General features: G+C 35.4%; 5 protein-coding genes across 5 annotated transcripts; all 5 read right to left on the reverse strand.

The window, feature by feature from the left end:
* Nucleotides 1–15,919: 15,919 nt before the first annotated feature.
* Nucleotides 15,920–16,816, reverse strand: LOC132612170 (uncharacterized). The gene has a single exon (XM_060326491.1). It carries the CDS (start codon nucleotides 16,814–16,816, stop codon nucleotides 15,920–15,922), a length of 897 nt encoding a protein of 298 aa, XP_060182474.1.
* Nucleotides 16,817–17,731: 915 nt separating this feature from the next.
* LOC132612171 (uncharacterized) lies at nucleotides 17,732–18,628 on the reverse strand. Its single transcript, XM_060326492.1, has one exon. It carries the CDS (start codon nucleotides 18,626–18,628, stop codon nucleotides 17,732–17,734), a length of 897 nt encoding a protein of 298 aa, XP_060182475.1.
* A 915-nt stretch (nucleotides 18,629–19,543) lies between these two features.
* On the reverse strand, nucleotides 19,544–20,440 carry LOC132612172 (uncharacterized). The gene has a single exon (XM_060326494.1). The coding sequence runs from the start codon at nucleotides 20,438–20,440 to the stop codon at nucleotides 19,544–19,546; it is 897 nt and encodes a 298-aa protein (XP_060182477.1).
* A 915-nt stretch (nucleotides 20,441–21,355) lies between these two features.
* On the reverse strand, nucleotides 21,356–22,252 carry LOC132612173 (uncharacterized). The gene has a single exon (XM_060326495.1). It carries the CDS (start codon nucleotides 22,250–22,252, stop codon nucleotides 21,356–21,358), a length of 897 nt encoding a protein of 298 aa, XP_060182478.1.
* Nucleotides 22,253–23,166: 914 nt separating this feature from the next.
* On the reverse strand, nucleotides 23,167–24,063 carry LOC132612174 (uncharacterized). The gene has a single exon (XM_060326496.1). The coding sequence runs from the start codon at nucleotides 24,061–24,063 to the stop codon at nucleotides 23,167–23,169; it is 897 nt and encodes a 298-aa protein (XP_060182479.1).
* Nucleotides 24,064–24,086: the final 23 nt, after the last annotated feature.

Consider the following 24,086-nt stretch of genomic DNA (forward strand, 5'->3'; position numbering starts at 1 on the left):
TTACTCATCCGTTGCAACATATTAAAAACTTGTTGCAACAAATGGGTCAATTGTTGCAACTTCTTCAACAGCTGTTAGATTTTGTGACTTGTTTAAAACAACTTAAATAATGAACACCTAATATATACTTAACAAAATGTCTTAGAAAAGTATTGAACACCTAATATATACTTAAATTACATAATGTCATAAAAAAACTCCTAATGTATACTTAAATTGTTCAACAGGCCATATTTTGGCTCCAAAAAACGCAAAATCAATGAACTGTTTATTAACCCATCTTAGGGCTCCAACACCTTTTCAATGACACCTAATGCCCATCTCCATTGCATCCTCCCTACAGAGTTGTCGCTGATTAGACTTTCAGGTTTTGTCACAGTTGTGCCGGTAAGCAAAGCCTCCATAAAAGCAATTGACCACGAACCACATGCCTTACCAGTGACATTGCGGGGGAGATTCTGTAGCCTATTGAATTCCCACGATTCATTGAGTAACTTTGCAGGCAAGTGTGCGAACATTCCACTCTGTTGCAATAACTTGGGCCACAACTCCATTACCGGCTCCATGAAACAAAAGAAATCAGATTCTTCATAGACAGGAACGTTGCAGTCATACACATTTACCACTCCCTCTTCAATCATGAACTCGAGAGTGACAAAATGTGTGGCATTAATATTCATCACTGTTAAAACCCTCTTTGCACTAGCCCACGAGCAGCTTCCCAGGTAGGGTCTGACACCCCTGCAATAATCGACCATATCATCATCCTACTTGAATTCAGCAAGTCTAACCTTCAGAGACACGGCATTTGGAACTGTACTCTCTTTTGTCAATTCTGCGTACCTCTTGGACATGTTGTTGTAAAAGTTGAGGTCCAGGATTATGTCAGTGGAATCATAGTACTCAGGGAAATTGATTTGCCTCATACGCATTAGAAGCAGGACTTCATCTACATACTAAAGTAAAAATAGTAAAACAGTTAGTTACTTGGTGCAACAGATTCAACAAATTATCTACTTGTTGCAACAGCTAGTTAACTTGGTGCAGCAGATTCAACAAAATAAAGGAACTGTTGCAACAGCTAGTTTACTTGTTGCAACAGATTATCTACTTGTTGCAACAACATACTGAATTAGATAGATATATACAAGTGTTGAAACTTACCCAATCCTCCCACCAAATTTCCATGCTTGTCAGAGCCTTGAAGTCTGCTGCTCCAAATTCATGCATTGAGGACATGGTTCTCCAACTCTTTTTGGACTTGATTGCAGTCTCAACCTTTTTCTTTCTTTGGGTATGTACAGGCTTGAAAATGTCCACCTTCTTTAGCACTTTTGGCCCAACATCAAGAAGAGGAGTCTCAATTGACTTACTAGGAGTAGCAACAGATCTTCTTGATCTAACTGATGCAAGTGCCTTGGCAATTGCTTTGCCCCTCCTCCGAGCATGAACAGGAGTATAAGGTGAGGAAAGATTCTTTGATGGTTAGATACCCCTCTTGGATATCAACCTCTGCATAGAAGTGTTTGTAGCTTCTTGGGCCTGCACCAATTCCTCCACCTTTCTAATCAAATTATCCATTTTGTCCTTGCAAGTGGTGCACTCACAAGCACATGAGGGCACCTTAGAAGTACCGGCACCAACATCAACAAATCTTCTACCACTCAATCCACCACTACTAAAATTACCACCAAATCCGAAAAAATCACTCAATCTAGGAACTAGAGTAAATCCACCAATATTAGCATCATCATCTCTTAATTTTTCCCCTGCAATACTTGCTGGGACATCATCACCACCACCACTAACAACAACATTAACAGGCTGAACAACATCACCAACAGTATCAGCACCACCAACAGCAACATCACCACCAGTGCCAACAACAACATGACCACCACTACCAGCTACAACATCATCAACCCTAGTGATGGTTGTCACTCCAGCCAATTCCCCTTTGAACCCATCAATCAGTCTGTTAGGCACAGATTCTATGGGCACAAAGGTGACAAGGCATGGCATCTCCAACTCTCTTATTGTTGGGACAAGCCATGGGTTCACAACCTACAACAAAAAAGTAGATATATCATAATGGTGCTAAATCATAAAAAGCAAAACCTATTTAAAATAAGTTAATAGGTTGTTGCAAAAGGTTACACATCTGTTGGGCAATGTCCAACAGATAGGAAACTTGTTGCAGCAGGTATCTCATCTGTTGGAAAATTTCCAACAGATGGGTAACTTGTTGCAGCAGGTTGCTCATCTGTTGGATATTGTACAATAGATTAGTAATTTGTTGCAACAGATTAATAATTTGTTGCAATAAATTATTGTACTTGTTGTAAAAACTTACTGTAACAGATTCAGAAGTTATCAAATTAGTAAATAAAGTGATATGTTGCAACAACTGTGGTACTTGTTGGAAATTGTCCAACAGATTGTCAACTAGTTGCAGCAGGTTTATCATCTGTTGGACATTTTCCAACAGATGGGTAACTTGTTTCAGCAGGTTACTCATCTGTTGTAAAAAACTAGTTGCATGTTATAACAGATTCATCTGTTGGGTAACTTGTTGCAACAGGTTAATTATCTGTTGGACATTGTCCAACATATGCATAACCTGTTGCAACAGATGCATGTGTTGTTGCAGCAGATTATAAAAGCTATTGCAACACCTAGTCATTTGTTGTGTTCTAATGCTTATAGCTTCCTTAGGGAGGTTGAAAAGGTCAACACTCAATTTTGTGTTGTTCCTGGCAGTGAGCCATCTAAGAATTCTTGGATAGGTAACTTCTTTGGAGCATTCCTTGACTTGACGCCTGAGGTGAGGAATGGCTTCAAATGCCCAAGCCTAGAAAAAAAAGATGCCATCAAAAATCAAAATAGTGATTGAAAAAAAAAGGTAAAACATTAAAGAAAATTTACCATGAAAGCCCAAGGGAAGCCATATAGGTTTTGTGTCTTCCCCGTTGGCTTCAAATCCTTCATCAAATATTCAACAGTCAAGCTAAAGCTTTGACAACCCCAGGCATAGTTGTTGAAGGCATCATAGTCCTCAGCAAGTTTAATCAATCCAAGCGGTATGTTGTAGTTTACGTCTCTTGCCCAAAGAACACTATGCACAAACCAAACTAAGCACAGTGCCTCCTTGTGCTTTTTTTTGAAAGTTTTGGACTCCAAGTCTTGCAATAATTTCTTTTGAGTGTAGCTCTTTCCCACTAAGTTTACCAAAGAGACATCATTCTTAGCTTTGGAACCCTTTGCTTTCTTGTCTGCCTTGGGCGTCCGGGCTGGCTTGGTTAATACAACAATAGGAAGAGGCTCACAAGGATAACATCTCAATCCGGTAACTATGGCAAACTCCTTCATGCCAAAGCAAACCGGCATGCCATAGTAATTGATCCAAATCTTATCCTTTCTATCACAAATAATCTTACGCTTCAAAAGCTCAGAAACCATTGTCATTTGAAATCGGGCACTAGTATCTTCAGGCAAATCTAAATAGAGCCCAAAGCAGCTAGCCCTAAAGAAATTCTCCAACCCCTGCTGCCGGAGAATGCCCCTGAAGGTGTCAAAGCCCTTGCCCATGGTTGATCTAACCACAAAATCACCAGACAAATCCTTATTTCCATTCAGCGGCATCGTCACACCGTACTTTTCAATGCTGAAACTCTTGACGACCTCCTCAATCGAAGGTCTATTGGGATCTGTGGCAATACTAGAAGACTCAACAAGATTGGCATCCACATTATGTTTCCTCTTTCTTCTTAACTCAGCCAAGATCTGATCTGTTGATTCTTCTTCTTCTTCATTACCATTTTCAGTTTCTGCATCTTCTTCACCTCCTTCATCCCCTTCAGCTCCTTCATCTCCTTCTTCTTCACTTACTTCTTCTTCATCTCCTTCTTCTTCATCTCCTTCAGCATTTTCTTCATCTCCTTCAGCAGATTTTTCATCATCTTTTTCACTTTCTTCTCTAGTTTCTTCACTTTTTTCATTTTTATCACTTTCTTCTTCATGCCCAACAGAGGTTTCGTGGGTTTCCTCTCTTTCTGAAGCCCCAGTTTCACTAAATCTTTCCTCATTTGTTGATTGACAAATAGCAGTCACAAGTTTATCTAATGGTGTTTGCACCTTAGCTCTTTTACTACTTTCTCCCTCAGTTGGTTTCTCTTTTTTTCTTTTAACTGGAGCCATTTTATCTACACACAGGAGATAGAAAAACAGTTTTAATTGGTTAGTGCAACATTCAAAGTAAAAAGGGAAAAGGAATATGTTGCAACAAGTAATCAGTTGTTGCAACAGATTAATAATATGTTGCAACAAAATACGAAGCTGTTGCAACAACTTATTACTTGTTGCAGCAGAATCTTAATCTATTGGAAATAGAAAAACATTTGCAACAGCTTAGCAACTGTTTTGATTTTTTACAACAGCTTGTTAATATGCTACAACAACTGCTTCAGTTGCTGCAAAAACCTCAACAATTGTTTTGCTTTTATCCATCAGCTGTTGGATAAAATCAAAACTTTTCCTAAACCATAGCATGACAGCAACAACAACAGCAAAAACATCTAAATTTAACTACAAAACATCTATATTTCACTACAAACACACAACCATCACAAATCTCACTTACAACTTAAACAAAATACACCAAATAGGATTTTTTTAACCATGCAACCTCAGCAGATGTTTGCAACTGTCAAACAAGTGCTGAATTTGCTGCAATAGCAACAACAACAGCAAAAACATCTAAATTTAACCACAAAACATCTATATTTCACTACAAACACACAACCATCACAAATCTCACTCACAACTTATACAAATATACCAAACCATGCAACCTCAGCAGATGTTTGCAACTGTCAAACAAGTGTTGAATTTGCTGCAACAGGTAATCTCAGTTGTTGGAAAACATCAACAAAATTGCAAGCCTTTTTTTTAAACAATAAGGAGAAGAAGAACAAAAACAGCACCAAAAACCATAATTTCACAACCACAACCACTATTTACAAACTCACAAACCCCAACAAGTGCAACAAATACACGAAACTACAACAAAACAAACAACATTCAAGAAAAACCCATGCTCTTCTTCATCTTCTCTAACCAAAATCATCATTTTCACACTCTGATTTCAAAACCCTAACTTTTGAACCAAGTGGAAAAAAAAAGTTTACCTGAGAATGAATAGACAAGCAACAGCAATGGAGAGAGAGAAAAAAATGAGCAGCAGCAGCAACAATGGAGAGAGAGGAACGAGCAACAACAATGGTGGTCACCGGTCGTCGATTTTTTACAGCAGCAATGGAGAGAGAGAGACAGAGATGAACTGAAGAACTGCTTTTTTTTTTTTTTGAAATAAAATGAAAAAGTAGTTGGGGTCGTGGGGGAAGTGGGTTGGAAGGAGTTTTTGTATAATGTGTGTGGGTTGGAAGAAGTTTTTGTATAATGTGTATGGGCTTTTGTGTATTTTGTAAAAGATTATAAGTTTTAAAAATTATAATTCAGTCCCAATTTAAGTTAATCAAATTTTTAAGACAAGTTTGACCTTGGTTGGTCAAACTTGTCACCATTTCTAATTATAAGACTTTTTTGTCACCATAAGTTAAATCTTCCTACAGAGTTGATATGTGGCAGTTTTGCAGTTGCACAGTTTGTGCCCCCAAAAAAAAAAAAGTGCTGGAAACTGTGTTTTAATTTAAAAGAGCCCAGCCTTGTGAATCCTAGCCAGAACTTGAACACCCAGGTAAATAAGTCTCACTTTAAATTTTTTAGCCCATTCCCTTATTTTACCCCTTGGTCCAATACAGATAAATCCCCTACCTCACACTCACAGCACACTCACCCACATGACACACAGACGCATAACATCACTTGGACAGCAACACGAATTCCCGACTTTTGTAGGACAAAAAAAAAGTTGAACCAAACTAACACAAAAAAAAAAAAAAAAAAAAAAAAAACATAAGTAGGTTTCACGCACTAATTTAGTGCGTGAAAGGACCAAACTTCAAAAATAAAAGTTTGGCCTTTCACGCACGAAATTCGTGCGTGAATGAGACCATTGTGTAAAATACTTAACTCTCAAATAAAAATGGGCGAAATTAGCAATGTTGGTACAAGTAAAGATGGATTACAATAAAAGAATCTCTATTTGAAGTGTTATCAAATTGAGAGTATTATAGAAAGTTTTATATTATTACAAGTAAGCTTAACTGTTAATGGTATTAAAAAAAAAACTGACAATGGGCAGGTATGGAGTAATGGAAAGGTGAAAAAAGTGAGGGGAAGACCAGTACCGACTAGTGGTGATGTAGTGGAAGTCAACAGTACCAGCAGTAGTACTAACTCCCACTGTGTATCACTGACATTGTTAGTTACACTTCCTCATGATAGCACTGTCTCTCCGTTGCTTCCCAAATCGCCATCACTTGCCGAGAGTGACACTGATGAAACCACGGTACTCAACGAAGAAGATGATGGCCTTGACGACAAGAATTCAAACACCATAGCACTGGAGGAAAGTCCAATGTTCAATTCATTTTCTTTTGAGGATTATGCATGGAGAGTCTATCACGAACGTCTTCTTCTTAAGGATCCTCTTGTGAGATACCGTGTTTGATTATTGATAGTGTTATTTTGGATCAGAATAATCGCCACTTTAGAGATTTTTACATCATGCAGTTGGTGAGTACCGTGTTAGCATGAGAGAGTAAACGTATCTAAGTATGTTGATGATGATATAGCTTAGGTTGCTCATTGATGATATACCTTTTTGTTGGCCTCATTCACGGACGAATTTCATGCGTGAAAGGCCAAACTTTTATTTTTGCAGTTTGGTCCTTTCACATACTAAATTAGTGCGTGAAACCTACTTATGTTTTTTTTTTTTTTGTGTTAGTTTGGTTCAACTTTTTTTTTATCCTACAAAAGTCACGGATTCCAGCAACACTCGTCTCAGTACTCTCTCTCTCCCTCTTCTGTCTCTGTTTCCAGATTTTTTTGTTTCTCTTCTTCTTTGTTTACTTTTTCTGTGGTCTTTTTGGTATTGAGTTGAGCTCAAATTGTGAAATGATGGTATTGTTGTTTGATTGGGATGAGAATATGCTGACTGAACTATAATTCCCATGTTTTTGGGAGGGTAATTCAATCCCCTAATTGTGACAAAAGCTTGGTGAGAGTGATGCACACAAGCAGCTCGATAAATTGTCTGAGAGGGAAATCAATTCGCCGGTGAAGTTTGAGTAACCAAGCGCTATTAGGAATCGATTGTGAGTAAGTTTTGGGTAGTCAAGTAGGTCGTGGACTTCTGACTAACCATTTAGTTCCTCAACTGAGTTTGATCGTGGAAGTGGATTGGATATGTGACTGGTCCGGTGTTTAAATGGCTTTTTTTGTTAACTTTCAAAGTGTTGGTTGAATGCATTGTATAATTGTTATATTGGCCCTTAAGGATTTTGTGCATCGTGAGTGTTTTAAAAAAAAAAAAAGACTTTTTGGCTGAATAGTCTGATGGATATTCCTAATGTTTTTCGACAATTGTGTTGATTATTTTATTTTGTGAGTTTAAACCTTGCTTAACTTGACGCACTCATTATATTGTGTGCTCACAGAGTTCTTTTGATGTTTTAGTATTCCTTTGCTTTAATTCTGAACTAGTATGGTTGAAAGCTGTTGGTTTGCACTTCTAAATGGTTCTTGATAGTGGAGTTAAGGCATAAAGGACATTCAATTTAGCTTTAATGGGATGGGGAGAAAATTAAAATTTTGTGGAAGCTGATGTCAAATAGCAATGGGACAAGGTGCCTGGAATCCCCGAACCTGTGAATATCTTTGGAGGCTGTTAATGTAGTAAATCTGAAAGAGATACTGTTGGTTGATAATTTTCTGCCTGTTCTTTAAAGTTGTTGCTTGTGTGCTATGATCATGACCTACTGTACGAGGGGAAGTCTGAGTACCCTGATACTACTTGCGTCTTTCTTAACTGGGTTATGTGACTGGTCCGGTGTTTAAATGGCTTTTTTTGTTAACTTTCAAAGTGTTGGTTGAATGCATTGTATAATTGTTATATTGGCCCTTAAGGATTTTGTGCATCGTGAGTGTTTTAAAAAAAAAGACTTTTTGGCTGAATAGTCTGATGGATATTCCTAATGTTTTTCGACAATTGTGTTGATTATTTTATTTTGTGAGTTTAAACCTTGCTTAACTTGACGCACTCATTATATTGTGTGCTCACAGAGTTCTTTTGATGTTTTAGTATTCCTTTGCTTTAATTCTGAACTAGTATGGTTGAAAGTTGTTGGTTTGCACTTCTAAATGGTTCTTGATAGTGGAGTTAAGGCATAAAAGACATTCAATTTGGCTTTAATGGGATGGGGAGAAAATTAAAATTTTGTGGAAGCTGATGTCAAATAGCAATGGGACAGGGTGCCTGGAATCCCCGAACCTGTGAATATCTTTGGAGGCTGTTAATGTAGTAAATATGAAAGAGATACTGTTGGTTGATAATTTTCTGCCTGTTCTTTAAAGTTGTTGCTTGTGTGCTATGATCATGACCTACTGTACGAGGGGAAGTCTGAGTACCCTGATGCTACTTGCGTCTTTCTTAACTGGGTTATGTGACTGGTCCGGTGTTTAAATGGCTTTTTTTGTTAACTTTCAAAGTGTTGGTTGAATGCATTGTATAATTGTTATATTGGCCCTTAAGGATTTTGTGCATCGTGAGTGTTTTAAAAAAAAAAAAAGACTTTTTGGCTGAATAGTCTGATGGATATTCCTAATGTTTTTCGACAATTGTGTTGATTATTTTATTTTGTGAGTTTAAACCTTGCTTAACTTGACGCACTCATTATATTGTGTGCTCACAGAGTTCTTTCGATGTTTTAGTATTCCTTTGCTTTAATTCTGAACTAGTATGGTTGAAAGCTGTTGGTTTGCACTTCTAAATGGTTCTTGATAGTGGAGTTAAGGCATAAAGGACATTCAATTTGGCTTTAATGGGATGGGGAGAAAATTAAAATTTTGTGGAAGCTGATGTCAAATAGCAATGGGACAGGGTGCCTGGAATCCCCGAACCTGTGAATATCTTTGGAGGCTGTTAATGTAGTAAATATGAAAGAGATACTGTTGGTTGATAATTTTCTGCCTGTTCTTTAAAGTTGTTGCTTGTGTGCTATGATCATGACCTACTGTACGAGGGGAAGTCTGAGTACCCTGATGCTACTTGCGTCTTTCTTAACTGGGTTCTAAGTTTCAAGCACATGGAACCGGAAAGTCATCTGAGATACTACAAGAACAAGCAGAAGCAAAGCAATCTTTCATTGGCACCATCTTTTCAGGAGTCTCTCTTAACTTTGATTTTCACTTTTTAGTTACATTGAGGACAATGTAACATTTTAAGTTGAGGGAGTCTTTATTTTGACAGATATTTTTGTGATGGGGGTGATATTCATGATGGATGATAATTTAGTAGATTGGTTTTTTTTTTTTTTTGGTATGTTTTTATGACATTTATATTAGTATGATTTTTTTTTTTTTTACTTTTTTTTTTACTAGCTTTTTTAGTTTTTTGTAGTATTAGTTGTAGGAATGGTGTTGGGATGTGACTTTTGCTCCTTGACCAATTATGGCTTGCTTGGTACCAACACATTTAAACCTTGCATATGAATTCTTGATTTTTGAAAAAGAAAATCGATTGAAGTAAGGATTCTTGTTGTGACTTTTCGACTCAATTTTTGGCTCTTACTTTCACTAATTAGTCTCTTTAGGCTATGAGTGACTTTTTGAGTTCATTTGTTTCAATTGGTTCTTGGATACATATTCTACTTGAGTTTTCATGTGCCATGTGTGGTGAGGTTTGTTTATGAGTTCTTTTGCATAATTTCTAGTCTAGAACTTGCCCGGAATGAGTTTCAAGGCGAAATCCTAGACTGCACTTGGTTTGAAAGATGGTGTTAGGTCTTCCTTGGACCGTTTTTTTGCCTTAAATATCCTACCCTTATATATTTTTCCTAGTCAACCCTTTTTGAGCCTTTAACCTTTTCTTTGGCAACCATGTTACAAGCTTTAACCTTTTATTCTTTATTGACCTATCTTTTGGCATCCTACCTCCCTAAGTGTTTTGAAAGTGCAAACATAGGCCAAAACCCTAAGTTTGGGGGTGATGGTTGGAAAAAGTTATTATGTGGGAGTTACTTTAAAGGTGAAAAGGTGAACGAAAAAAAAAATGAAGTAGTAGAATAGAAAAAAGATTTTTTTTTTTTAAAAAAAAAAAAGAAGAAGAAGAAGGAAGGAAAAGTAAGGAGTTGTGAATAAAGGGAAGACTAGGTGGTGAAATGAAAAAAGGGTGGAAAAGTTGTTGAATGAAGTGTGCTTTGATTGTTGCAAATTGTAGTGCTTAGGGAGGTTTTGAGTCACTCTTACCCAAATTGTGCCCTAGCTTAACCAAAAGACTACATTACAACTCTTTAAGTCCTAATTGATTTTGAACCAAGTGTGTCTACATTAGTGGAGAAATACATGAACGACAAGCTTACAGTACTACTTGTGCATTTGAACATCTTTGTGAGAGAAGAGAGTTAATTCTTTCCATTTGATATCTCATTTGTATTTTGAATTGCATTTTGTGAGATTGAGATTCTCTCTTGATTGTGAGGGCACATGGAGATTTGAGTTGTGAATGTGTTTCATTTACCAATTGGGAGGAATGAACAAAAGAAAGTTGTTTGTGATAATGAGGCAAATTTTGAAGCTTTAATGTCATGTCTTGATTGCTACTTTGATTAACTTGGTGTTTGAGCACGTGAAATGAAATGAATTTTTTTTGAGAAGTTTTGGTGATTCATATGTCTTGGATTAATTGTTGGTACCAAATAAGTCGTGTGTTTGTGCTTAAAGTGAACTTTTTAACTTGGTATGATGTTGGTGCACTATTGAGTTGATTCATTAGAAGGAGATTGTATGTTTTGATTTGCTTGAGGACAAGCAATAATTTAAGTTTGGGGGTTTGATAAATTGGTATTTACCAACGTATCTCTTCTTCAATTTTAGAATTTTGCTATGTTTGATTGACAAATTAGTGCATTTAATATTGTTTACTTCCATTTACAGGTTTTATGTGATTTAGAAGTGATCGGGAAGAAACCAAGTGAAAACGATGCAGAAAGGTTCCAAATTGGAGAAAATGACAAAAATGGCTAGAAGCGCAAAATGTGGATAAAATTGCAAATCTGAAAAATCTGCAAATAGGGGCTGTTTTGGACATATTTTTTGATTGGAAAATTGTGCAACTATAAAAGGAAGACTTGAAGGCAAATGTCATCATCTTTGGCCATTTTTACAAGCTTTGGAGCTAGAATTTTATACCACACTTTTGGAGGAGAAAATTGGAGCTCTTTAATGATAAATTTCTCAACGCTTTCTTCAATTCCTTACTTTGTATTGCATATTTAATTGTGTTGTATTTTATTCCATTACTTGAAACTTGTTTATGAAAATATACATTGTTAAAGTTTTGGATCAAACTCTTGTTATGCTTATATATTGAATGATTTTATATCTAATGAAATGGGTCATTGTTTCTTTAATTAATCTCATTTTGAATGATTCTTAAGGGAGTAGCTAACCCTAAGACTCGCCCATTTACTTTGATTGAGCTCGGAAGAGAAAATCTAGTTGAGAAAGATTAATTAACAAGAATTTGGGGCATAACCCTCATCTAATAACTTGAGCTAAGAATAGGAAAGTTACTTGAGATTCAATTGGTTGTGCTTGATATCACACTCTAAGGCTTGGAAAAGCTTAGAGTGAAATTCATTGATTTGGTTGGAAGACTTTCAATGAGATGTTAGAAACTGTTATCTGTTAATATAAGTCCACTCTTAGTTGTAAAATCATAAAATATATTGGATCGTTACTTTGAGAGTTCCTTGTATCCATGCTTGTGGCCATTGATCATTTTACTTGTTGTCCAGGTTAATTAGTTTACATTTTTGCATTAGTTATAATTTTCTTAAAATCAAAATATTGAAAAAGTGTTTAGCTTAGTGTAGTTGGTGATAATTCCTTACTTGTTTAAGTCGCCAAGTATATTGTTCCCTGTGGGATCAACCCCGACTCATAGTTGGGTAAATTATATTGCATACGACCGTGTACACTTTCTCTTTGAGGAGTGGATTTGAACGTCATCATAAGGGATGAGTGACTTTTGGTAGTAATGATTCTAATTTATTATTACAATAAAATGAATTAAAATATGAGAGAAAAATAAAAAAATTGAGAAAAAAATAAATGCAATTCTAAGTCATAGAGAGGTACACATCACCTTATCTATGTCTAGCTTTATAATATATCTAGATGCATGTTTGATGTATGTGAGTATGAAACTAACAATAACTCCTATGTTTAAATTTAGCAAGAAAGTGTCATTCATAGTAAAAGTAATCAATTACAGTATTTTTTTTTATAATAGACGATTAGTCAATAGCCAGTAGCTTAGTACAACAGCCGCAACTCGCGATCACAAGGCACGACCATTTTCCTAGACTACTAGTCTTTCCTGTACCTCTTAAATCCTATCTCCCAATCACTGCTTGTCCTTGCTCTTTTTTTTTCCTTTTTTTTTAATCTACAACACAAGCTGCAAGACACATAATTTTCAAATAACATATATTCAACACAACTTTTAGTATCATATAAGGATATATTGCATGTAAGAATGTCGACATATGAGGCAACACGATGATAGAAACTTCAAGGCTGCACATGTAAACTAAAAAAAAAAATCAAAATTTTAAGTTTGTGAGATGTGAATATGAGAAGAGACAACAGTAAAGGAAGAGAAGATTTCTGCATGGTAATTTATAGGTATAATGATTATAATTTGTAATTAATGTAGAAGCAAATTAATAGTAGCAATAAAGATTTTGATGTGCCAATTATAAGCCTTATCTTACGCTTTCAGTTACTAAGTCTTAATTATTTTCCAGAAAATTAATAAGTCTTTATTGGTATATGTAATAGTTATGGTAATTATTTTCAATTTTATAACTTGTGTAAAGTTTTTAAAACTCAGAATTTTTAATAGGCAAATAAATATACAAAGTGGAAGAAAAAGAAAGGAAAAATGCCACAAAAGGAGATAAAAGGAAAAATAGATTTGCTAGCTTTAGAAGCATGTCACATCAGCTTTACTTCAATAGAGTCCTTGTATTTACAGAGCTTGATAAACATAATCTTTCAGAAGTCATTCTATTTCACGAACAAATGATTCAGTTTAACACCTTCAAATATTACAAACTGACTCAACACTTCCCCACATCCAAGTTAGAGCTGCATGAATATGTCTTTTGAAAATGTAAGTAGACATGCATGTGAAATTAAAGGTTACCAAAAATCTAAAAAATAAAAAATAAAATGCTAATTTAAGGAATAACAGCGGCAAACCTCTCGTATCAAATTTAATGATTAAAAAGAGCATGAGCACAAAATTATTTTTGCAGTGGCTTGACCCTAGGCATGTATACTCACCTGTTAAAACCAATCCATAAATATCGAAAGTTGGATTGGATAAACTTGTTTTTTAGTCAAACAATCCATGAACATGAACCTCCGGCCATTAACCTCTCCATATATATATATGTATATATGTTTATCTATATATGTATATATGTTTATCAACTTGTACGTTAGAAGATAGATAATGATGTGGAATAAGTACCATTAAACATGCAAAATATGCAGTAACGGATCTTAGTGGTTTTCAATTAGGAATATGAAAGATTTGCATTATAATAATTGAGGCTATTTAGGCTTTCTTGCACAGATTTCAAGTGCTACTACGTGGCCTTTATTGCAAATGGATATTTACTTCATGAGACTTTTGTTAATCCATTTAATTAATAGATTATGCAAAGGAATGAGAGAAAAATGCCAAAAAAAAGGAGAAAAAAGATAAATAGCATTCTAGGCCATAGAGAGGTGTCACATCACCTTGTCTATGCCTAGCTTTATATTATTAATAAATTTCATAAAATTTCTTAGCTCCAAAAATCACATAGCAAAGCTAATTCCTCATTTTTGCTATAGTTGCCAACTATCGTGGCAATAATTACCCAAGTAGCTACTAATTTATTGCTACAATAAAATGTCGTAGCTAAATTGCATGTTTTTGCCACGCAGTTGAAGTAACTGTAGCAATAGTAATCCTATAGCCACGAAAAATTACTTGAAACTAAATATTATAGCTAAGAAGATATTTTTGCTTCAAGTTATAAAAATCCGTGGCAATTATTACCCAAATAGCTACAAATTTATAGCTACAGTAAAACGTCGTGGCTAAATCATATGTTTTTGCCACGCTTTTTGAAGTACTGTAGCAACAGTGATCTTTTTAGCCATAAAAATTTACTTGAAATACAATAATGCAGTTAAAGTGATATTTTTGCTTCAAATTGTAAAAGCAGTTACAATAATTAGCTTAATAGCTACAAACTTGTTGATAAAATTCTATAGCTAAATATAAGTTGTTGTTACGCATTTGAAGTTATTATAGCTAAATATTTTTTACGTCATGCTGTATGAAAAAGTAGAAATATTTTGATAACAACTACAATTATTTTTTCAGACAAAATGGTATATCCGCAAAATCAGAAAGACAATTTAATTATGACAAATGACCACAAGCTCAGAAATACACAAGAGGAACACAACAACGCTACAAAAGAAAAATAAATAAATTTACTGACATATGACATTTCATAACTAATTATCTAGATAATTTTTTCATAAATAAAAACAATTAAATAGTTATGAATTTTCGATGAAAAATGAAAATTGTCGCCAATTTTGGCGCTAACATTTAACATGAAATCTCCTTGCTAACAATATAATAATATTTCAAATTATTTTTATTTAAAAACTTTGTTTTCCTAAATATGTAGAATATAAGAATATAGTTTGCTTATATCTAGTTTCACTAAGAATGAAGAATTTAATACGGTTAATTATTGAGTCCAGTGGCGGAGCCAGGATTTTCACTAAGGGGGTTCAAAAATATAAAAGAGTAAGAAACGAAGAAGTCAATGGAGTTCAACATCTACAATTTATACATAAAAAAAAAAATTAACCTTGTGTATACATGGTAATTTTTCGCCGAAGGGGGTTTAGGTGAACACCCTGGCCACCACTTGGCTCCGCCTCTATAAACAGACAGTAAATATCACAATATCATTCAGCTCGCAAAGCATGCTACTTAATTGTCATAATGTTGTCATGCCTAACATAAACTACAAGCGTCACCTTTGGAATACTGGATTGTCTATTTGTGTGCTACATGAAACGAAACTAACAATATTTTCACAACACTCACAGGATCATTAACATGTTTAAAATTTAAGAATAGTAAATAAAAAGAGAAACAACTGACCTCTTGTCAAAGAATCAAAGTCCAACTCACACGAACAGGTCTCTGTAGCAAATAAATACATAAAGGAAAACCTCAAACAAGCCATATTACAGACCAGCAATCAGATTCACATTGCATAACTTATGGACCACCATATAGTAAACAGACAACAGACATATTGATGAAAGGCACAAAAATTAAACCATAAAAACATGAAATATGAGAATTTATCACAGAATCAATCTAGAAAGATTAATAGACAAAGTTAAGCAGAGTACCAAGAGAAAGTTGCAGAATCAGAGGAGAAAACTGGAAGTAAGAAGTTTCCATTATCAAAGGCAACTGGAAGGTGCCATATTACAAAAGCAAAAGCTTGGGAGCTTTTGAAGCAAAAACAAAAGCTAGTAAGCTTTTGGAGTGGAAACTAAGTTAGACTATGCAAGAACCATGGAGCTAGTAAGCTTTTGGAGTGGAAACTAAGTTAGACTATGCAAGAACCATAGAGCTTTACAATTGTACTCTACGAGGTTTCATTTCTTGAAATGTCTTAATAATAGCATCATTAGAAATATTATCAAATAAATCTTTTTCTAGATAAGGCACCAAACAACCGCTCAAAAAATCATCACTCATTTGACTCCGCAAGTCATTCTTGATAAAATTCATTGCCGAAAAAGCTCTTTCAACGGATGCAGTGGCAACTGGCAAAAGCAAAGCAAGTTTCACTAAGCGGAATACAAGAGGATAATTTGAATGCTTCTTTGTCTGAACTAATCTTTTCGAAAGATCACAAAGCCCTTTTAGATCGAAAAACCTTTCATCAACATCACGAACATCAATAATGTAACTTGCAAGTTGATTCTCAAGAGCACTCATATTGAACTCATCAAAGTCATCAGGATATAACGCAGCCATTTTCATTATCTTTCTGATGTCGAAACTTGAAAAAGAGTCAATTGGATTCAAACAAGCAATTCCACGAAGCAAATTAGTCGTCGCTTCGCCAAAACGATCTTTAAGCTCTTGAAGTTGCCAATCAATAATATTGCAAAACACTTCAACACGATAATGATATAAGACTGTATTGTCACCAAGTCTTCGTCGTGATCTTAAAGAGCTAACATATGGATCCTTAAAGTTAGGTACCAAAATTTCATGCTTGATACAAAATAAAGATACCTTAGCAATGAGAGAATCCCATTCCTCATCCCTATAAGCTTGCAACCTTATTTTTGCTACTTCAAGAAGTAGCATGGCATTTGCCAAATCTTGCTCCTTTTTTTGTAAGCATTTGTTAACCTCATTTGTGATTGCTAAAACCTCACTCATCAAATGCAACATGAATGCAACCTCATATGTTCGACAAGCGTCGAGATATCCCATTGCCTTGGCTCTTTCATCCATTAATCGTGCATCGTGAACAGTGGCGGAGCCAGGATTTTCACTAAGGGGGTTCAAAAATATAAAAGAGTAAGAAACGAAGAAGTCAATGGAGTTCAACATCTACAATTTATACATAAAAAAAAAAAATTAACCTTGTGTATACATGGTAATTTTTCGCCGAAGGGGGTTTAGGTGAACACCCTGGCCACCACTTGGCTCCGCCTCTATAAACAGACAGTAAAATCACAATAACATTCAGCTCGCAAAGCATGCTACTTAATTGTCATAATGTTGTCATGCCTAACATAAACTACAAGCGTCACCTTTGGAATACTGGATTGTCTATTTGTGTGCTACATGAAACGAAACTAACAATATTTTCACAACACTCACAGGATCATTAACATGTTTAAAATTTAAGAATAGTAAATAAAAAGAGAAACAACTGACCTCTTGTCAAAGAATCAAAGTCCAACTCACACGAACAGGTCTCTGTAGCAAATAAATACATAAAGGAAAACCTCAAACAAGCCATATTACAGACCAGCAATCAGATTCACATTGCATAACTTATGGACCACCATATAGTAAACAGACAACAGACATATTGATGAAAGGCACAAAAATTAAACCATAAAAACATGAAATATGAGAATTTATCACAGAATCAATCTAGAAAGATTAATAGACAAAGTTAAGCAGAGTACCAAGAGAAAGTTGCAGAATCAGAGGAGAAAACTGGAAGTAAGAAGTTTCCATTATCAAAGGCAACTGGAAGGTGCCATATTACAAAAGCAAAAGCTTGGGAGCTTTTGAAGCAAAAACAAAAGCTAGTAAGCTTTTGGAGTGGAAACTAAGTTAGACTATGCAAGAACCATGGAGCTAGTAAGCTTTTGGAGTGGAAACTAAGTTAGACTATGCAAGAACCATAGAGCTTTACAATTGTACTCTACGAGGTTTCATTTCTTGAAATGTCTTAATAATAGCATCATTAGAAATATTATCAAATAAATCTTTTTCTAGATAAGGCACCAAACAACCGCTCAAAAAATCATCACTCATTTGACTCCGCAAGTCATTCTTGATAAACTTCATTGCCGAAAAAGCTCTTTCAACGGATGCAGTGGCAACTGGCAAAAGCAAAGCAAGTTTCACTAAGCGGAATACAAGAGGATAATTTGAATGCTTCTTTGTCTGAACTAATCTTTTCGAAAGATCACAAAGCCCTTTTAGATCGAAAAACCTTTCATCAACATCACGAACATCAATAATGTAACTTGCAAGTTGATTCTCAAGAGCACTCATATTGAACTCATCAAAGTCATCAGGATATAACGCAGCCATTTTCATTATCTTTCTGATGTCGAAACTTGAAAAAGAGTCAATTGGATTCAAACAAGCAATTCCACGAAGCAAATTAGTCGTCGCTTCGCCAAAACGATCTTTAAGCTCTTGAAGTTGCCAATCAATAATATTGCAAAACACTTCAACACGATAATGATGTAAGACTGTATTGTCACCAAGTCTTCGTCGTGATCTTAAAGAGCTAACATATGGATCCTTAAAGTTAGGTACCAAAATTTCATGCTTGATACAAAATAAAGATACCTTAGCAATGAGAGAATCCCATTCCTCATCCCTATAAGCTTGCAACCTTATTTTTGCTACTTCAAGAAGTAGCATGGCATTTGCCAAATCTTGCTCCTTTTTTTGTAAGCATTTGTTAACCTCATTTGTGATTGCTAAAACCTCACTCATCAAATGCAACATGAATGCAACCTCATATGTTCGACAAGCGTCGAGATATCCCATTGCCTTGGCTCTTTCATCCATTAATCGTGCATCGTGAACAGTGGCGGAGCCAGGATTTTCACTAAGGGGGTTCAAAAATATAAAAGAGTAAGAAACGAAGAAGTCAATGGAGTTCAACATCTACAATTTATACATAAAAAAAAAAAATTAACCTTGTGTATACATGGTAATTTTTCGCCGAAGGGGGTTTAGGTGAACACCCTGGCCACCACTTGGCTCCGCCTCTATAAACAGACAGTAAAATCACAATAACATTCAGCTCGCAAAGCATGCTACTTAATTGTCATAATGTTGTCATGCCTAACATAAACTACAAGCGTCACCTTTGGAATACTGGATTGTCTATTTGTGTGCTACATGAAACGAAACTAACAATATTTTCACAACACTCACAGGATCATTAACATGTTTAAAATTTAAGAATAGTAAATAAAAAGAGAAACAACTGACCTCTTGTCAAAGAATCAAAGTCCAACTCACACGAACAGGTCTCTGTAGCAAATAAATACATAAAGGAAAACCTCAAACAAGCCATATTACAGACCAGCAATCAGATTCACATTGCATAACTTATGGACCACCATATAGTAAACAGACAACAGACATATTGATGAAAGGCACAAAAATTAAACCATAAAAACATGAAATATGAGAATTTATCACAGAATCAATCTAGAAAGATTAATAGACAAAGTTAAGCAGAGTACCAAGAGAAAGTTGCAGAATCAGAGGAGAAAACTGGAAGTAAGAAGTTTCCATTATCAAAGGCAACTGGAAGGTGCCATATTACAAAAGCAAAAGCTTGGGAGCTTTTGAAGCAAAAACAAAAGCTAGTAAGCTTTTGGAGTGGAAACTAAGTTAGACTATGCAAGAACCATGGAGCTAGTAAGCTTTTGGAGTGGAAACTAAGTTAGACTATGCAAGAACCATAGAGCTTTACAATTGTACTCTACGAGGTTTCATTTCTTGAAATGTCTTAATAATAGCATCATTAGAAATATTATCAAATAAATCTTTTTCTAGATAAGGCACCAAACAACCGCTCAAAAAATCATCACTCATTTGACTCCGCAAGTCATTCTTGATAAAATTCATTGCCGAAAAAGCTCTTTCAACGGATGCAGTGGCAACTGGCAAAAGCAAAGCAAGTTTCACTAAGCGGAATACAAGAGGATAATTTGAATGCTTCTTTGTCTGAACTAATCTTTTCGAAAGATCACAAAGCCCTTTTAGATCGAAAAACCTTTCATCAACATCACGAACATCAATAATGTAACTTGCAAGTTGATTCTCAAGAGCACTCATATTGAACTCATCAAAGTCATCAGGATATAACGCAGCCATTTTCATTATCTTTCTGATGTCGAAACTTGAAAAAGAGTCAATTGGATTCAAACAAGCAATTCCACGAAGCAAATTAGTCGTCGCTTCGCCAAAACGATCTTTAAGCTCTTGAAGTTGCCAATCAATAATATTGCAAAACACTTCAACACGATAATGATGTAAGACTGTATTGTCACCAAGTCTTCGTCGTGATCTTAAAGAGCTAACATATGGATCCTTAAAGTTAGGTACCAAAATTTCATGCTTGATACAAAATAAAGATACCTTAGCAATGAGAGAATCCCATTCCTCATCCCTATAAGCTTGCAACCTTATTTTTGCTACTTCAAGAAGTAGCATGGCATTTGCCAAATCTTGCTCCTTTTTTTGTAAGCATTTGTTAACCTCATTTGTGATTGCTAAAACCTCACTCATCAAATGCAACATGAATGCAACCTCATATGTTCGACAAGCGTCGAGATATCCCATTGCCTTGGCTCTTTCATCCATTAATCGTGCATCGTGAACAGTGGCGGAGCCAGGATTTTCACTAAGGGGGTTCAAAAATATAAAAGAGTAAGAAACGAAGAAGTCAATGGAGTTCAACATCTACAATTTATACATAAAAAAAAAAAATTAACCTTGTGTATACATGGTAATTTTTCGCCGAAGGGGGTTTAGGTGAACACCCTGGCCACCACTTGGCTCCGCCTCTATAAACAGACAGTAAAATCACAATAACATTCAGCTCGCAAAGCATGCTACTTAATTGTCATAATGTTGTCATGCCTAACATAAACTACAAGCGTCACCTTTGGAATACTGGATTGTCTATTTGTGTGCTACATGAAACGAAACTAACAATATTTTCACAACACTCACAGGATCATTAACATGTTTAAAATTTAAGAATAGTAAATAAAAAGAGAAACAACTGACCTCTTGTCAAAGAATCAAAGTCCAACTCACACGAACAGGTCTCTGTAGCAAATAAATACATAAAGGAAAACCTCAAACAAGCCATATTACAGACCAGCAATCAGATTCACATTGCATAACTTATGGACCACCATATAGTAAACAGACAACAGACATATTGATGAAAGGCACAAAAATTAAACCATAAAAACATGAAATATGAGAATTTATCACAGAATCAATCTAGAAAGATTAATAGACAAAGTTAAGCAGAGTACCAAGAGAAAGTTGCAGAATCAGAGGAGAAAAATGGAAGTAAGAAGTTTCCATTATCAAAGGCAACTGGAAGGTGCCATATTACAAAAGCAAAAGCTTGGGAGCTTTTGAAGCAAAAACAAAAGCTAGTAAGCTTTTGGAGTGGAAACTAAGTTAGACTATGCAAGAACCATGGAGCTAGTAAGCTTTTGGAGTGGAAACTAAGTTAGACTATGCAAGAACCATAGAGCTTTACAATTGTACTCTACGAGGTTTCATTTCTTGAAATGTCTTAATAATAGCATCATTAGAAATATTATCAAATAAATCTTTTTCTAGATAAGGCACCAAACAACCGCTCAAAAAATCATCACTCATTTGACTCCGCAAGTCATTCTTGATAAACTTCATTGCCGAAAAAGCTCTTTCAACGGATGCAGTGGCAACTGGCAAAAGCAAAGCAAGTTTCACTAAGCGGAATACAAGAGGATAATTTGAATGCTTCTTTGTCTGAACTAATCTTTTCGAAAGATCACAAAGCCCTTTTAGATCGAAAAACCTTTCATCAACATCACGAACATCAATAATGTAACTTGCAAGTTGATTCTCAAGAGCACTCATATTGAACTCATCAAAGTCATCAGGATATAACGCAGCCATTTTCATTATCTTTCTGATGTCGAAACTTGAAAAAGAGTCAATTGGATTCAAACAAGCAATTCCACGAAGCAAATTAGTCGTCGCTTCGCCAAAACGATCTTTAAGCTCTTGAAGTTGCCAATCAATAATATTGCAAAACACTTCAACACGATAATGATGTAAGACTGTATTGTCACCAAGTCTTCGTCGTGATCTTAAAGAGCTAACATATGGATCCTTAAAGTTAGGTACCAAAATTTCATGCTTGATACAAAATAAAGATACCTTAGCAATGAGAGAATCCCATTCCTCATCCCTATAAGCTTGCAACCTTATTTTTGCTACTTCAAGAAGTAGCATGGCATTTGCCAAATCTTGCTCCTTTTTTTGTAAGCATTTGTTAACCTCATTTGTGATTGCTAAAACCTCACTCATCAAATGCAACATGAATGCAACCTCATATGTTCGACAAGCGTCGAGATATCCCATTGCCTTGGCTCTTTCATCCATTAATCGTGCATCGTGAACAGTGGCGGAGCCAGGATTTTCACTAAGGGGGTTCAAAAATATAAAAGAGTAAGAAACGAAGAAGTCAATGGAGTTCAACATCTACAATTTATACATAAAAAAAAAAATTAACCTTGTGTATACATGGTAATTTTTCGCCGAAGGGGGTTTAGGTGAACACCCTGGCCACCACTTGGCTCCGCCTCTATAAACAGACAGTAAAATCACAATAACATTCAGCTCGCAAAGCATGCTACTTAATTGTCATAATGTTGTCATGCCTAACATAAACTACAAGCGTCACCTTTGGAATACTGGATTGTCTATTTGTGTGCTACATGAAACGAAACTAACAATATTTTCACAACACTCACAGGATCATTAACATGTTTAAAATTTAAGAATAGTAAATAAAAAGAGAAACAACTGACCTCTTGTCAAAGAATCAAAGTCCAACTCACACGAACAGGTCTCTGTAGCAAATAAATACATAAAGGAAAACCTCAAACAAGCCATATTACAGACCAGCAATCAGATTCACATTGCATAACTTATGGACCACCATATAGTAAACAGACAACAGACATATTGATGAAAGGCACAAAAATTAAACCATAAAAACATGAAATATGAGAATTTATCACAGAATCAATCTAGAAAGATTAATAGACAAAGTTAAGCAGAGTACCAAGAGAAAGTTGCAGAATCAGAGGAGAAAACTGGAAGTAAGAAGTTTCCATTATCAAAGGCAACTGGAAGGTGCCATATTACAAAAGCAAAAGCTTGGGAGCTTTTGAAGCAAAAACAAAAGCTAGTAAGCTTTTGGAGTGGAAACTAAGTTAGACTATGCAAGAACCATGGAGCTAGTAAGCTTTTGGAGTGGAAACTAAGTTAGACTATGCAAGAACCATAGAGCTTTACAATTGTACTCTACGAGGTTTCATTTCTTGAAATGTCTTAATAATAGCATCATTAGAAATATTATCAAATAAATCTTTTTCTAGATAAGGCACCAAACAACCGCTCAAAAAATCATCACTCATTTGACTCCGCAAGTCATTCTTGATAAAATTCATTGCCGAAAAAGCTCTTTCAACGGATGCAGTGGCAACTGGCAAAAGCAAAGCAAGTTTCACTAAGCGGAATACAAGAGGATAATTTGAATGCTTCTTTGTCTGAACTAATCTTTTCGAAAGATCACAAAGCCCTTTTAGATCGAAAAACCTTTCATCAACATCACGAACATCAATAATGTAACTTGCAAGTTGATTCTCAAGAGCACTCATATTGAACTCATCAAAGTCATCAGGATATAACGCAGCCATTTTCATTATCTTTCTGATGTCGAAACTTGAAAAAGAGTCAATTGGATTCAAACAAGCAATTCCACGAAGCAAATTAGTCGTCGCTTCGCCAAAACGATCTTTAAGCTCTTGAAGTTGCCAATCAATAATATTGCAAAACACTTCAACACGATAATGATGTAAGACTGTATTGTCACCAAGTCTTCGTCGTGATCTTAAAGAGCTAACATATGGATCCTTAAAGTTAGGTACCAAAATTTCATGCTTGATACAAAATAAAGATACCTTAGCAATGAGAGAATCCCATTCCTCATCCCTATAAGCTTGCAACCTTATTTTTGCTACTTCAAGAAGTAGCATGGCATTTGCCAAATCTTGCTCCTTTTTTTGTAAGCATTTGTTAACCTCATTTGTGATTGCTAAAACCTCACTCATCAAATGCAACATGAATGCAACCTCATATGTTCGACAAGCGTCGAGATATCCCATTGCCTTGGCTCTTTCATCCATTAATCGTGCATCGTGAACAGTGG

This window comes from Lycium barbarum, chromosome 9 (genome assembly GCF_019175385.1).
Source record: "Lycium barbarum isolate Lr01 chromosome 9, ASM1917538v2, whole genome shotgun sequence".
NCBI classification, from domain to species: domain Eukaryota; kingdom Viridiplantae; phylum Streptophyta; class Magnoliopsida; order Solanales; family Solanaceae; genus Lycium; species Lycium barbarum.